This window comes from Acanthaster planci, linkage group LG10, assembly GCF_054643075.1.
Source record: "Acanthaster planci isolate LZ-2023a linkage group LG10, COTS_SCS, whole genome shotgun sequence".
Lineage (NCBI taxonomy): Eukaryota > Metazoa > Echinodermata > Asteroidea > Valvatida > Acanthasteridae > Acanthaster > Acanthaster planci.
In genome coordinates, this window is record NC_141786.1 from 17,856,327 (window position 1) to 17,870,025 (window position 13,699).

A 13,699-nucleotide genomic window follows, 5' to 3' on the forward strand; every position below is an offset into this window, starting at 1 on the left:
ATGACTTACTGTGTTAGGGTGATGATTCCAGAAGATAAGCCCACAGGCAGGGGACCAACCACGTTGCTACCACCATTCTCTATCAGGGCAGTGATGCCAGAAGATGAGCCCACAGGCAGGGAACCAACCACGCTGCTTATCAGGGCAGTGATGCCAGAAGATGAGCCCACAGGCAGGGAACCAACCACACTGCTATCACCTTACTCTATCAGGGCAGTGATGCCAGAAGATGAGCCCACAGGCAGGGGACCAACCACACTGCTATCGCCTTACTCTATCAGGGCAGTGATGCCAGAAGATGAGCCCACAGGCAGGGGACCAACCACGCTGCTATCGCCTTACTTTATCAGGGCAGTGATGCCAGAAGATGAGCCCACAGGCAGGGGAGCAACCACGCTGCTACCGCCTTACTCTATCAGGGCAGTGATGCCAGAAGATGAGCCCACACCCAGGGGACCAACCACACTGCTATCACCTTACTCTATCAGGGCAGTGATGCCAGAAGATGAGCCCACAGGCAGGGGACCAACCACACTGCCACCGCCTTACTCTATCAGGGCAGTGATGCCAGAAGATGAGCCCACACCCAGGGGACCAACCACACTGCTATCACCTTACTCTATCAGGGCAGTGATGCCAGAAGATGAGCCCACAGGCAGGGGACCAACCATGGTGCTGTCCCCTTGAACACCTGGTTAAAATTCAAAGAGTAAAAAAAGAGAAGGAAGCAGTTACATGTATGCCGGTCTGCATTGGCAAATACTACTTTTTCAAAAATGCTCCAAAAGAGTTGTGGGTTTAAGGCAAGGTCCAAAAGGTATGGCTAAGGCTAGAAGTACCACGATACGTAAGCCACAAGTGAGCAGCTGCTGTAATGTACTACTTTTAGCTTAAGCCAGTGGATTTGGACAAAGGCTACCTCAAAGCCAAGGACAAGGGGTATCTAACCGTCAAGGTCAAGGACTACCTTAAATCAGTTGAGAAATATACGAACAGAAAATGGTACCAAGTGACTGCTTTCTGTTCTTCTCAAGTACATCACAAAAATGGCAGCTATGTGATTTGAGATTTCTTCAAGTGAATGGGTTCTTTTATAAAAGACAGTGGGTATTCAGCCATCGCTGGCAAATAAACAATATTTCACCAGGAACATGTGCAGTAAACTGGTTTTTTGGACTAAGAAATTCTTACCCTGACAAATCTTTAGTCTGGGTCTCTGCCAACATAGTCATTGTGACTTTGTATTCACAAAGTGGGAATCAGGTGTTTTTACAATTTCTTACTTCTTCTCTAAAAGAAAATCCTCCAGAGCCATGAATTAGAAGGAGGATGTAGTACTCTTAAATTAAACGGTGAAGTCAATTTACAAGAATAAAAGAAGAAAATTCTTAGTTGTTTGGGGAAAAAACAGACGACGGCTGTGAATTTAGTGTGGATTTAATCACTTTTATAGGCTAACTCATTCAAAGAGGGCGCTGTCTATATGTAGCTGGCAAAATACAATTTAATTAAATTTGCCAGTAATGGCTAAATATCCACTGTCTTTATTAAGAGCAAATCTGAACCTTTAGACATTGGCAAATGCCATGGCCAAACGTACCAGCAAAATTCATTTCTGAACAGACGGCAAACATGACTGAAAGGGACAGCTATCCAACAAGCAACTGACAAAATTATTGTTGAAAATCAAACTTGTTTTCAAGATGGTTACGGGACTAAACTCCCTGTGGAATCAGTCTTTCTGGCAAGCTGTCATCATGAAGAAACAATGAAACATATTTATTTCATACATGTATCTATTGATTGCTTACTGGTCAAAAGCCGACATCAATCACATGACACTCTTACCTGCTACCATTCATGATGTAAGGCCTGCATCTTAAACTTTGGAGATTTCATCACTGGTCAGTTCACTTTCATCATGAACGTGGGATACGCTTGAAGGCCTCCATGCAGGCAGCCACTGCAGTACATTCACCTGGCGATGAAACCCTCCCAAAAATCTGATATCAGGAAATAAAAATCAACAGAAATAACACAAAAAGATCTGTTGGAGTCTTCTTGAATACAACAGGGTAATGCTATAGGCACAGTAGATGTGTCACAGTGTTGTGCCAAAATGAGCCAAGGTTTAAACTGAAAAGGCACATCCACAACCACATTTCGGTGGGGGACCCTGTCTTTGGTTAGGAGGGGCACACCTGTTCAACTTTTTTGGAAGACATATAACCTTTTATGGCCTTTCTGGGGCAGAGACATCACTGTGGGGCTTTGCAATTTGGATGAAGAGACCTAAAAACAGAGTCTACAAAAACACATTTCAGTTTTTTACGTTTAATTTTTGTATATCTTATTTTTATTTGGGTGGGGGAGGAGTGCCAGACAAGGTCCCAATTGGGTGGGAGAGGAGTGCCAGACAAGGTCCCAATTGGGTGGGGGAGGAGTGCCAGACAAGGTCCCAATTGGGTGGGAGAGGAGTGCCAGACAAGGTCCCAATTGGGTGGGGGAGGAGTGCCAGACAAGGTCCCAATTGGGTGGGAGAGGAGTGCCAGACAAGGTCCCAATTGGGTGGCAGAGGGGTGCCAGACAAGGTCCCAATTGGGTGGGAGAGGAGTGCCAGACAAGGTCCCAATTGGGTGGCAGAGGGGTGCCAGATAAGGTCCCAATTGGGTGGGGGAGGAGTGCCAGACAGGGTCCCAATTGGGTGGGGGAGGAGTGGCAGTCAAGGTCGCAATTGCCCCCTGCCCCAGTCTGCCTTTGTAACTGTATTTTTTTGTTTCAGATTATATTGTGTCACTGTTGAATCAAGAAACCATCGGTGTTCGGCAGTGAGTGGGTTATGATTGGTACAGAGGCTGATGGGTGATAGGAAAACTGTTGGGAGAACTAAAATCAGGATTACTATTCTTGTAATTCTATGAGGAAAGAAACAAAAGAAATGGCCTACTCTAGAAGGGCAGTGATGCCAGAAGACGAGTCCACAGGCAGGGGACCAACCACGCTGCTATCGCCTTACTCTATCAGGGCAGTGATGCCAGAACATGAACCCACAGGCAGGGGACCAACCACACTGCTATCACCCTACTCTTTCAGGGCAGTGATGCCAGAAGATGAGCCCACAGGCAGGGTGCCAACCACGCTGCTATCACCTTACTCTATCAAGGCAGTGATGCCAGAAGATGAACCCACAGGCAGGGGAACAACCATGCTGCTATCACCTTACTCTATCAGGGCAGTGATGCCAGAAGATGAGCCCACAGGCAGGGGACCAACCATGCTGCTATCACCTTACTCTATCAGGGCAGTGATGCCAGAAGATGAGCCCACATCCAGGGGACCAACTACGCTGCTGTTGCCTTTAACACCCGGTAGAAATAAAAGAGAAGATGGCATTATTTATCCCTCTGTTCTGGGGGACTAAGTTTTGAACATGCCCCCAAAAGAGGTTTTAAGGCAATGTCCCAAAGTATGGCTGAGGTAAGCCTGAAAGAAGCGGCTTCAGCCATCTGTCATAGACTTATGTACTAATGTCAGCCTAAGCCAGATGATTTGAACAAGGTCAGTTGCCAAATGTACAAACAAAAGAATATACCCAGGGACTGCTTCCTGTTTGAAGTAAGTGAGGATTTCTTGAAGCCCATCTGAAATTAAACCCTAAGAGAGCCGGGGAATCCACATCCCCCTTCAACATTTTTTCCAGTATCACAGCAGTGCACATTTTTTACAAGCCTTTGGGTTTTTTTTAAAGTAACTCCCCACGGTCCATTCTGATAAATTTTTGTGAAAATCAAACATAACGCTCTCAAGCAGCGTCCATTTTTCCCAGAGAGATCAACCCAAATTGTACACTTTTCTGCTGCCATGCTCAATGTACGCAAGCTGGCACGTGTGCAGCCTTCAACTTCCAAATGATTGTCAAAAAATAAAACAAGTTCAATTGAAGCTTCAAACTTGTATTGGAAAAGAAAATCTGTACATCAGATCAAGTTTTTAAGACATCTGGCATTGGACAGCCCAGTTGTGAAATTCCCCCCTTTCAGCTGTGAGCTGGTAAAAGTAATGCAGCTCTTTTAGGGTTAAATTCAGAAGTGCCACGGCCAAATGTACCAGCATAAATTGATTTCTAAGCAGATGGCAAACATGACTGCAATGTGACAGCTTTTCTACCTGCTGGTTTCTTCATCCACTGTCCTTGTTCCTCATCACTGTCAGGGTCGCTGTCACCGGAGTCCTCACTGGAACTTGAATTTCTTCTGTGCTTGCTTCTTTAGACGAACAAAATGGGGATTTAAACAGCAAATGTCATCACTGACTCAAATTGACTTCAATTGCGAAAACACGAGACAGGTGACTTTGCTACAAAAAAACAAAAATTGAAACAAGGAATAAATTTCTTCCACTTTTTCTTTTCTCTTTTTGTTTCTTTGGAATATTTGGACTTTTTCCTTCTCCGCTCCTCTGATAACAAAGAAATTACCCACAGATATAAAAAAGGTTCAATATCTTTTCTGAGTGGACACTTCCATTATATTGTCAAATTTTGAAACTGGAGCACACAATACTAAGTTTTTGTATCGAATTGTTACTATTTTCTGTTATCCAGAACCTTTTTACACATAGTCTCTGGCCAAGGTACACGTACCTAATTTCACTGTCTGTGCTACGGCTAACGTCAGAGTCATCTTCATCATTCTCTATGTGGCTGAACTCATCCAAGCTACTGGAGTCAAGACAAAACAAGTATAAAAGATCATTCAAGTAGCAAGACAAAAGGACAGCATAGAAAGACAGTAGCTCCTATGAATCATCTCAAATCCTAAAAAATCCTTCCCAGTATGGTATATTCTCCAAAATTCTACAAAGGCATTAAGTCCCTCGTGAAATCAAAGTGGCTGAACTGGGCTCAACCTTCCCCAATGCTGCTATATATCTTCCACAAACCTCCTGGAGGATTTTGAAAAAACTGGGAAGGCTGGAATTAAGATTTAACAAAAAAGGAGAAGAGAAGTAAATATGCAGGAATACATTGTACAGTTTAGGTTGTCAATCCAGGTCATCTTTGAATAACCTGATGCTGGGAAGGAACTTACTCAGGTTCTGCTCTCTCCGGTGATGCTGCCCACACATCAGCCTGTACTTGCTCCATCATCTTCTCTTACTCTGACTTCCTCCTACAATTAAAATAAACAGTGCATCCTTCAGCTTTTGCTGTTGTTACACAACATCATTCACTTATTGCATTGCCTGTAACGCAGGCGCAGTTAGATTTTTCCCTCCAGTGCCTTGCAGGAGCAATATTTTTACCTCAAATTTCATGATAAGTGAAATTTCATTAAACTTCCACGTTTCTAATTCAAAGCTCCTGATTTTACTCACCCACTACAATGTTTCATTGAAATTTTTATTTTGGCTCAGTTTTAAAGCTTTTTTTCTGAAAAAAAGGCAAAATGAACTCTTTTCAAAAATGGGCCCAAAAATTACAAATAATTTTCTAAAGAATTTTCGTGTAGCTATGTTAATTGAGGTAATAAAAATTTATTGAAATTGATCAGCTTCACAGATCTTCTTAAATTATGTGGGATTTGAGGAGATGTTTTCAAGTGCAGCACATTAGGCAACATTCAGTAGAATTCTTGCCCAGTTCCTAGATGCCAACATTTATGAATTTTCAACAGACAAAATTTCATCACTCTGAAAATGTTCACAAATGTTGAACAGCGAGCGTGAAGGTTACAGTGCTAGTGTGAAGTTGAGGTTTTTTTCCACAAGACGTCTGGCAACACTGTATGAGGAAAGTCAAGTGAAAATCAAGTGCGCCATGTTAGGGGACTCTACTATAATGCTAATGTAAGCAACTTGGCCAACAAAGGGCCTGTGTGGAGCGCTCTCCCAGAGGACATGTTTTTTAGATTTAAAGACAATGAATGCACAAAAGGTTTACTTGAACCTATCCTAGAGGAAGAAAGAAATGCCCTCTAACATGGCGTCATACACAGGCCCTCTATAAAGACTATTGCAATTCCAGACTACACTGTACTTCCTTTCAGTTAAGATGTCCCAAAAATATTGCAACAAGTTTTGCAATGGAAGGACGACTTAATATCCTCGATGTCAGTCAACATAAACATGTACATAAAGGAAGCATTTCTGATGGTGATGTTGATCATTTTTCCCAGCAGTGACCTGATGTTATGAGTACTACCATCTGAAAGCATTAAACAAGTCCTATCCAGTCTAATTTAGCAGTGAAAAATGTAAGGTATTCACCGAGGAAACGCTCAACCAGTCCGTTCGACTATTTTGGATGAAATCCTGTTTTTATCACATGAGCAACCTACATGTACATGCATAACATGTAGACTCTGTCATGTCTGTATGACTGGACTGATACCAGCAGGGCAGGCGACATGCACTGTGCAGGTTAAACAACCCAAACCTGTGAAAATAGTCAAACTGATGCATGTGGAACTCACAGTGGCCTATGGTGCCGGAAGAAAATGGACAATTGATGAGCAACACCTCAGATTTTTCAAAATACTACCGGTAACTAGTGTACATGTACATATGTCCCGGGCATTATACTCCTCAAGTATAGTCAAAAGGCCAGCGTTAACTTACAGGTACACTGTTTTCTAGAGCTACTATAAAAATAAAAATAGTTTTTTTTATAGGTACATGTACCTCACGGTTGATGTCAAGAGAAAATCTGATTGAAAAAGCAGAATAAGGGTCATCGGTACGGTACAGTCATAAGCATGAATCAAGTTAAGCACAGGCTAGATTCAAGAAAGTAAACTGAAACTGATGGATCATATCAATTCCTTGCAATACAGAAAGGACTCCTCCAAAAACTACTGTACGCTAATCTTTTGATCTTCTGCCGTGAGCCTTAACAGAACTGCCCAAAGGGCCCAAACCCAGTGTGGACAAAACGGACGATACCAGGGCAGACTCATACAGTATTGTGCAATGTGTTACATGCAGCAACAGGTACAAGACTTCAAAACCCATGTTCCTTTTACGTCAACTTCATTGTAAAATCAGTGATTCTTAGTAATATATGGTAGTTGAAAATGCACAGTGATCACAAAAGAGGACTTACATGTGTTACATGTACTAACAGAATTATTCCCATGCACTCGCAAATCCTGTCTCAATGCAACATGGCTACCACATGCACGCACATGCGGATACGTACGCCATGCACATGTACACATGGAAGCCAATGGCTGAATGCACAATCTAAACTGTAATTTCATTGGAAGCAAAACTGTGTTTCCATAGACAGGGTGAAAGAGTGGCCAATCAAAAAAATGTTTACATGTTCAGTTAACTAATGAATAGAAGAAACTACCCTGCATTTGAGAAGAACAAATGGTGGCGCTAGCTTGAGTTACAGCGGGTTGAAGTTGGGAAGTTGAGCAGAAAGAGAGCATAAACGGTGAACTTACACGTAAAATTACAACAAAACAAGACGAAACTCTAATGTTGAACTACAACATGGCAGAGTTAAATCAATGAATTTTGCCAACTTACAAAGATTTTTCAAAAGGAACGTGAAGTTCATAATGCTCAACTGAGGAAGCAAATGTTTGACGAATTTCTGGGTTGTGGTAGAAAAACTAGAAATGAACACCGATTTTTCATGGGTCTTTATGTATGGACAAGCTACATGTACATGTACGTGGTTCAGCAGCGCATTGAAAATGAGCACCAAGGAACTGAGCATTACAACCCTACATGTATGTAAACAAAACTGGCAGCAAGTCACACAAAATAACGTACATACACATGTATGTCGGCTACATATATGTACCTATATACCATAACCATTATGTTAGAGCACAAGGAAACAGATTAGGCCGGGCATGCTGGGCCTTCATGTCACTGCATCATGCATAAATGCACTACATGTACAACTAAAAGAGTAAGACCCATGTACATGTATAAGGCCACACGTACATGTACCTAACCCGTCCAAGAAAACTACTTCATCTCACGTGTACGATACAACGTGACATGGAGAGGAATGTCTTTGCATGATCCCGTAAATAACCTTTTTATCTGGATTTACAATTATGGGGCTTAACCTACCTTCATGGCAGCAAATGTTTCCAGCCTTCATGACCTTATTTTTTATCGTGTCCCGCTTTCTCGTTTTGGGCATGCCGCCACAACATTTACCAATATTTAGCGCCCTCTATTGAAAAAAATATAGCGCCCTCTGTTGAATCAATATTTACCGCCCTCTGTTGGCGAAGTGAGTGGCGCCCTCTGTAGAATGAAATACTGAGATGGCAAATTTTATATAGCGCCCTCTGTAGGCTTGTAGTTGCCAACGTTAACTTATTGGCAACAGCGCCCCCATGGTTCCATCGAACTGGTTGCAATTTGAGTATGGCGCCCTCTAGAAAAATGTAAAATGTTTGTTAAAAAATTCAATAGCCCCCTCTATTGACCTCATGATCAAAAATCAGCATTTTTTTACTCAGAGAAAAAGGAAGTAAATTAAGACCCACAGCCCTCCCCAAAGTTTTTCGTCTGTGCTTAGCACGAGTCGATTTCATGTATATGCGTCAACCTTTTTCCTCTTTGTAAGAGCTGCAACAGTGCCATCTATTGCAGCATCGCCTCATTATTATTATTTTTTTTTTTTTACGGGAGCTCGATCTGTTACTCAAAGTGATGGATCGCGACGAGATCAATATTGAACAATGATAGCAGACTATGAATGCAAAGTTGTTTGCTGTCAGATAATCATAATAAACCTGGTGTAGTTCCAACCCGGGGGATGGAGTGTCTGCATCAATTTTGGAACATAAATCTTACCAGAGAAAGCTTTTTTTTACATTAAAAGGCTCCCATCAACTAATTCACGCTTTCATTTCATCAACAGTAAAAGAATAACGCAAGCTCCAAAAGGAAGCTCTCAGACATAAAATAAGAAGCTAAAAACAAACAAACACGTTTAATTAATTAAGAAATAAAATCTGAGGATCGGCTCACAGGCGTCAACATATATTGCTATTATTCAAATCAGACATCTGATTGTTCCAGAAGACAAGGAAGCCCGACTAAACCTGACACAAGGTTCCAAGACATAGGTGGATGGTTTCCTCGTCCAAAAAGAAACGGGAAAAAATGCACAGAATTTTGCATATCAGTTTTAAAACAAACATTCAATCTCCCAGCCTGTCCCTGCTTGTGGTTCACACGAACCCCACCGCTACACAGGAATTTAAGGCAGGTTAGTTTAGCAATTTCAGGTAGTTTTGTTAATTCCCAAGGGATTCGAACACTTGACTTTACTACAAACTGTGAGACACGGTAAGAAACAAGAACATTTAACTTGTTAAGGGACATTACTGAGAATTTATTGACTGCGCTCGACACCACTAAATTTGGCACTTTAATTTTGAAAATCAAAGACGAAAAATTACAAACTACATTGTACAAAGGGAATTAAATTCAAGAAAAACATTCTTATCTGCCCTATCGTCTTTTTAAAGAAGGTTTATGCTGTAACCATGCTCTGATTGTAACACATCGTCTGATAGGATAAGAGAATGTTGATACCCATCACATGAGAATCTAATCAACAAATAATGGACGTCACAATTACGTAAAATAATAAGTCAATTCAAAATTCTCGCAAATACCACTTCTAGATTACATCATTTTGAAACTTCCAAATTAATAATGTATTTTATTAAATAAGAATGAGTCAACTACTCCTGTATGATGACTTTGACAATTTCAAAGTGGTTTTTTAGGGAAGTGTCCATTTTCTGACCTGCTTGGCATAATACACTTTGGATTAGAAAAACGCCCAAAATGTTGAGTATTCATGTCAAAGCCAATTCCCAAAAAGATAACATAGCTACAAACTCAATTTGTCATTACACATGTATAGATATCTATTTGGAGACCAAAAGGTTTTAGGGCAGAGGTTAAGGAGCATGCTGCAAACTTCTGATCAAATTTTGTTCGTCATTTTTGACAGTTTGTTTTAAGGAATTGCAATCAAGCAGCCTTGTGTTCCTCAAAGTAGACGCCGTTGCTTGGTGTGTGTTGCCATGGAGACGTCATCGGTGATATTCATCATCCAGCACATGCTCAACCCACTGCAAAGCATCCACACATTTTCTTCGGTTGGCGCTCCTGGACTGACCAGATACATGTATCAAAAATGAAAAGAACAATTCACTACAACAATACAGAACAACAAGACGGTACTTTTCAATTTATAGAGGAGACTCAATACTCCTGCAAGATATTAAACATGCTCATTCTTTTTTTAAGTGGGGGGGTGGGCCATGACATTTAAATCTGTCCAAGAAAGAATTGATTTTCTGCTACCTTTTTGCTGATATCGTGTCTAAATGAATGGATTTAACTCGTGAACAGTTATATGTTCCGAGAAAAAAAGTGCCTTCAAGAATGACCCCCGAGCCATCCGAAAAGCGACCACTGAGGGTAAAGGGAATCCTGAGGATGGTGAAGTTTATTGTTTTCACTCTGCCCAAAACCCCTTAATACTTGAGCAATATAAAACGTACATACCACTGAATCCACTCTGCAAGCCTTTGCCTTGGTGTTACCATGGTAATCATGGGCCTCATCGGTAAGTGAACGTATCTGGCCTTTTGCCGCTTTACCCAACAAGGAAGCTAGTCTCAAAGCCAAAGGTCTTCCGCCATCTTCGTAAGAAAAGGCGACAGTTTAATTTTAAAAACAAACAAAAGAAAAGCATACACATCTTCAGAAGAAATGCACCTGTCTGCTGGGACCAAATTCTTTTATAGAGGGTATGTTTGAAAGGACAAGTACATTGTGATTTATTCTGTTGCCTTTTTAGCAAGTCATTAAAAACTTTGATCATAGTTCAATTTTAAGACAAATGTAAAATTGCTCGCCTCCTACAAAGACAACTAGTTTCGGGGCACACCATGATCAAATGATTTGGTAAATATTGCAAATACAAACGAAACTGATGAATACCACTTCACTGTAAGTTTAAGGAGATGTAGGTGGAAATTTGTGAATAAGCAACAAACAGAGAGCAGTCGGAGGCTTAATGATTTAGGTTCTTTTTTCCGGGGATGGGGGAGCAAGAGCCAGCAGTGCATCTGATGCTGCTGTGACTTAGTTGCAATTCACAATGACATGATCATTACATCTATAGTGTATCACTTCATAGTTCCTCATTGTCTGTCATAATGAAAAAGAACTTTCCGACTTTCAATTTTAGCTCGATTATGAGTTCACACAATATATATATTGAAAATGTAGACACTACATTTTGAGAATCAATCATATCTCTAGGTTTTCTCTATAGAGACTGATTTTTTAAAAACTGTTGAATAAGTAGAGAACTTTACATTCAGCAGTCTCATGGAACGAAGCAAGAATTAAGTGATGTTGAGGTGTGTCGATGGGCAACGAATGCCACTTTCAGAGGGTTCATCATTCGAATTCTGGAATGAAGTTTTACTTAACATTTTTGATGATAACCAAAAGAACAAAGAAAGTTCTCTCGATAAATTACATTCAGGAGTAGTCACATGCTCACCTTTGACGCTGAAGTAAAATGAATATCCTGGTAAGGTTAGTGAAAACAGGGCCACCACGTGAAGGTCCCAGGATACCAGCCCCGCACGCTTTCGGCAATTAGCGGGCCCATCGCTGGACAGACTGGTGTTACCCTGTGGCCGCAGGGGCACCATCTGCCACTGTCCGGTCCGCCCTCCCGAAGGAGAGTGCCCTTGCCTACTCACGCGCGCCCCCTCATCCCCGGGAGATGAGAGGACGTACCAGCGCCCTTGCTAACCATCAATGATAACAGGGCCATGCCCCTATGGAAGAAGTCCGCGGCCCTCAACACGAGGAACACAACTACCTGCATCTTTTGCGGCTAACAAAAACGTTGGTAGGGCTAGACGGCGCGCAAGGAGCTCACGCCTAACCCCTTAGGTTTCGCACGTCTCGCATTGGAACCCCCCAGGACTCCGACTGGAGCGAGTTCCAATTTCATATCGATCTCCGCACCCACCTAAGCCCTAACGACATAGGGATATAGGGGATCCCGTAGTCTCTGCACTTCTCAGAGAGATATAAGCGATCTCACTGAGCTAAAAGGGAAAAAAACTCCTATAGTGAAATGTTGCATTTCACTGCTGACAAAAAATCCCTGAGGAAGTTACGTATGCCCTAGAGATGACCTTCGCTGATGGAACCTTGCAGCAGGGACGGATCCAGGGGCAATTAAGTTCCCAAACCTTACTCTACACTTAATTTGTCCCTGTGACCATCCATTTCCAATTCCTTTTCATACGAAAATGAGATATTTGATGCTGTTGCTATGACAATCATGCCATTTTTTTTCTCTCAAAGAGAAGTTTGTGACATATGAGGCTTTGAATATTTGTAATTAATTAACATGCAAGCTCCCCAAGGAGCTGAGTCAGTTGTCCCCCTTTCATTGCCACCCAAGATCCGCTCCCGGATGGACATAGGGATGTAGCAGATCCCATAGTCCTGCTGGTCTTGCGTTGGGGATGTAGGGATATAGAAGATCCCATCACCCGTCTTGAGGACATCGGGATATAGATGATCCCATAGTCCTTTCAAAGTCAGATTTACAGGAAATGCTCAATTTGAGCCGATGACCTGTGAGAGCCCACCACCCCGCACAATCACAACATGTAGTTGAACCATTCTGGGAAAATACTAACCTGACTTCCAAGTGATCCATTTCATTGCTAAAAATGAACCTTGGCGAGCATAAGAAAATTGATTTCAATTCAGCAGAAAGTTTTCAAAGTCAATTTCTATAAAACAAATCATTTTTTCGCCATTGGCCTCTTGGTAAAGCTGTGAACTAGTTACCAAACATGGGAAAATACTAGAAAAATGCTCTCAAGAGACTTTCTTTCAATGCTTTCTGACTCCCCAAATGGTTCAAAAAGCAAAATTGAAAGAGGTTTCAACTTTGCTTGGACAAAATAAGATGAAGGGTTACTTTACCAAGCCTAGTTGCTATGATCCGGGGTTCTTGTGCATGTCCACGCCTGCAAGAAATGGTTACCTCACCTTATGAACATGCAATTCTTGAATTCCCCGGCCTCTAATTGGGATGACCCATCTCCTGCTGTACCGTTTCGACCGACAATCCCTTTGTCCAACATTGGATAAATCCTGCAAAGTCAAGCAAAATGAATCAGGCATTGAGAAATTTGAAAAAGTAAAAAGTACACTCAATGGCGTGATGGATGAATTGGTTTAGACAAACAGGGTCTTTTGGTGATAACTTACCTTGTACAAAATTTCCAGTTTCTTGCCTCCACTGATTCAGGTTGCTCGTCAAAGTAGAGTATGGTCCCCTGTACAAACGAAAGTACTCATTAACTTTAACAGGCATTAATGAGAAAATAAGGAACTTACCCGCCTAGGAAATCAAGGACGTAATGATTAAAGCAAATATAGGGTACTACATTTCAGTGCTTCGAGTGCATGTTGATATTGACAAGGAACAAAAATATCTAAATAGGCACAAATGTTTAGAAATCTTTACAGCTCAATATCGTCAGAACCTATTGTCAGATTCTCGTGACATCTTTGGGAGAAAATATTTCGCACTTCAAATTGACCTCAAAGGCAATTCTTTCTTTGGTAGACATATTGTGTGAATTGAAACCAG

General features: G+C 41.6%; 2 protein-coding genes across 5 annotated transcripts; both read right to left on the reverse strand.

Annotated features, from left to right (window-relative positions):
* Positions 1-557: 557 nt before the first annotated feature.
* Positions 558-8,178, reverse strand: LOC110990812 (uncharacterized). 4 transcript variants are annotated; one of them, XR_015426922.1, is made up of 7 exons: positions 8,095-8,178; positions 5,091-5,171; positions 4,643-4,717; positions 4,168-4,265; positions 2,948-3,356; positions 1,849-2,003; positions 558-691 (listed from the first exon to the last, which is right to left on the reverse strand). XR_015426922.1 is itself a non-coding variant. In XM_087142773.1 (5 exons), exons 2-5 carry the CDS (start codon positions 5,147-5,149, stop codon positions 3,289-3,291), a joined length of 303 nt encoding a protein of 100 aa, XP_086998899.1. In that variant the 5' UTR covers positions 5,150-5,171; positions 8,095-8,178; the 3' UTR covers positions 2,712-3,288. The 4 variants fall into 4 exon arrangements, 1 of the variants encoding a protein (XP_086998899.1); XR_015426921.1 differs by having other exon boundaries at positions 563-691; positions 4,168-4,262; positions 4,643-4,720; XR_015426920.1 differs by having other exon boundaries at positions 566-691; positions 4,643-4,720.
* A 1,165-nt stretch (positions 8,179-9,343) lies between these two features.
* On the reverse strand, positions 9,344-11,741 carry LOC110990811 (uncharacterized). The gene is made up of 3 exons (XM_087142415.1): positions 11,573-11,741; positions 10,564-10,700; positions 9,344-10,166 (listed from the first exon to the last, which is right to left on the reverse strand). Exons 1-3 carry the CDS (start codon positions 11,724-11,726, stop codon positions 10,086-10,088), a joined length of 372 nt encoding a protein of 123 aa, XP_086998541.1. The 5' UTR covers positions 11,727-11,741; the 3' UTR covers positions 9,344-10,085.
* Between the last annotated feature and the right edge of the window lie 1,958 nt (positions 11,742-13,699).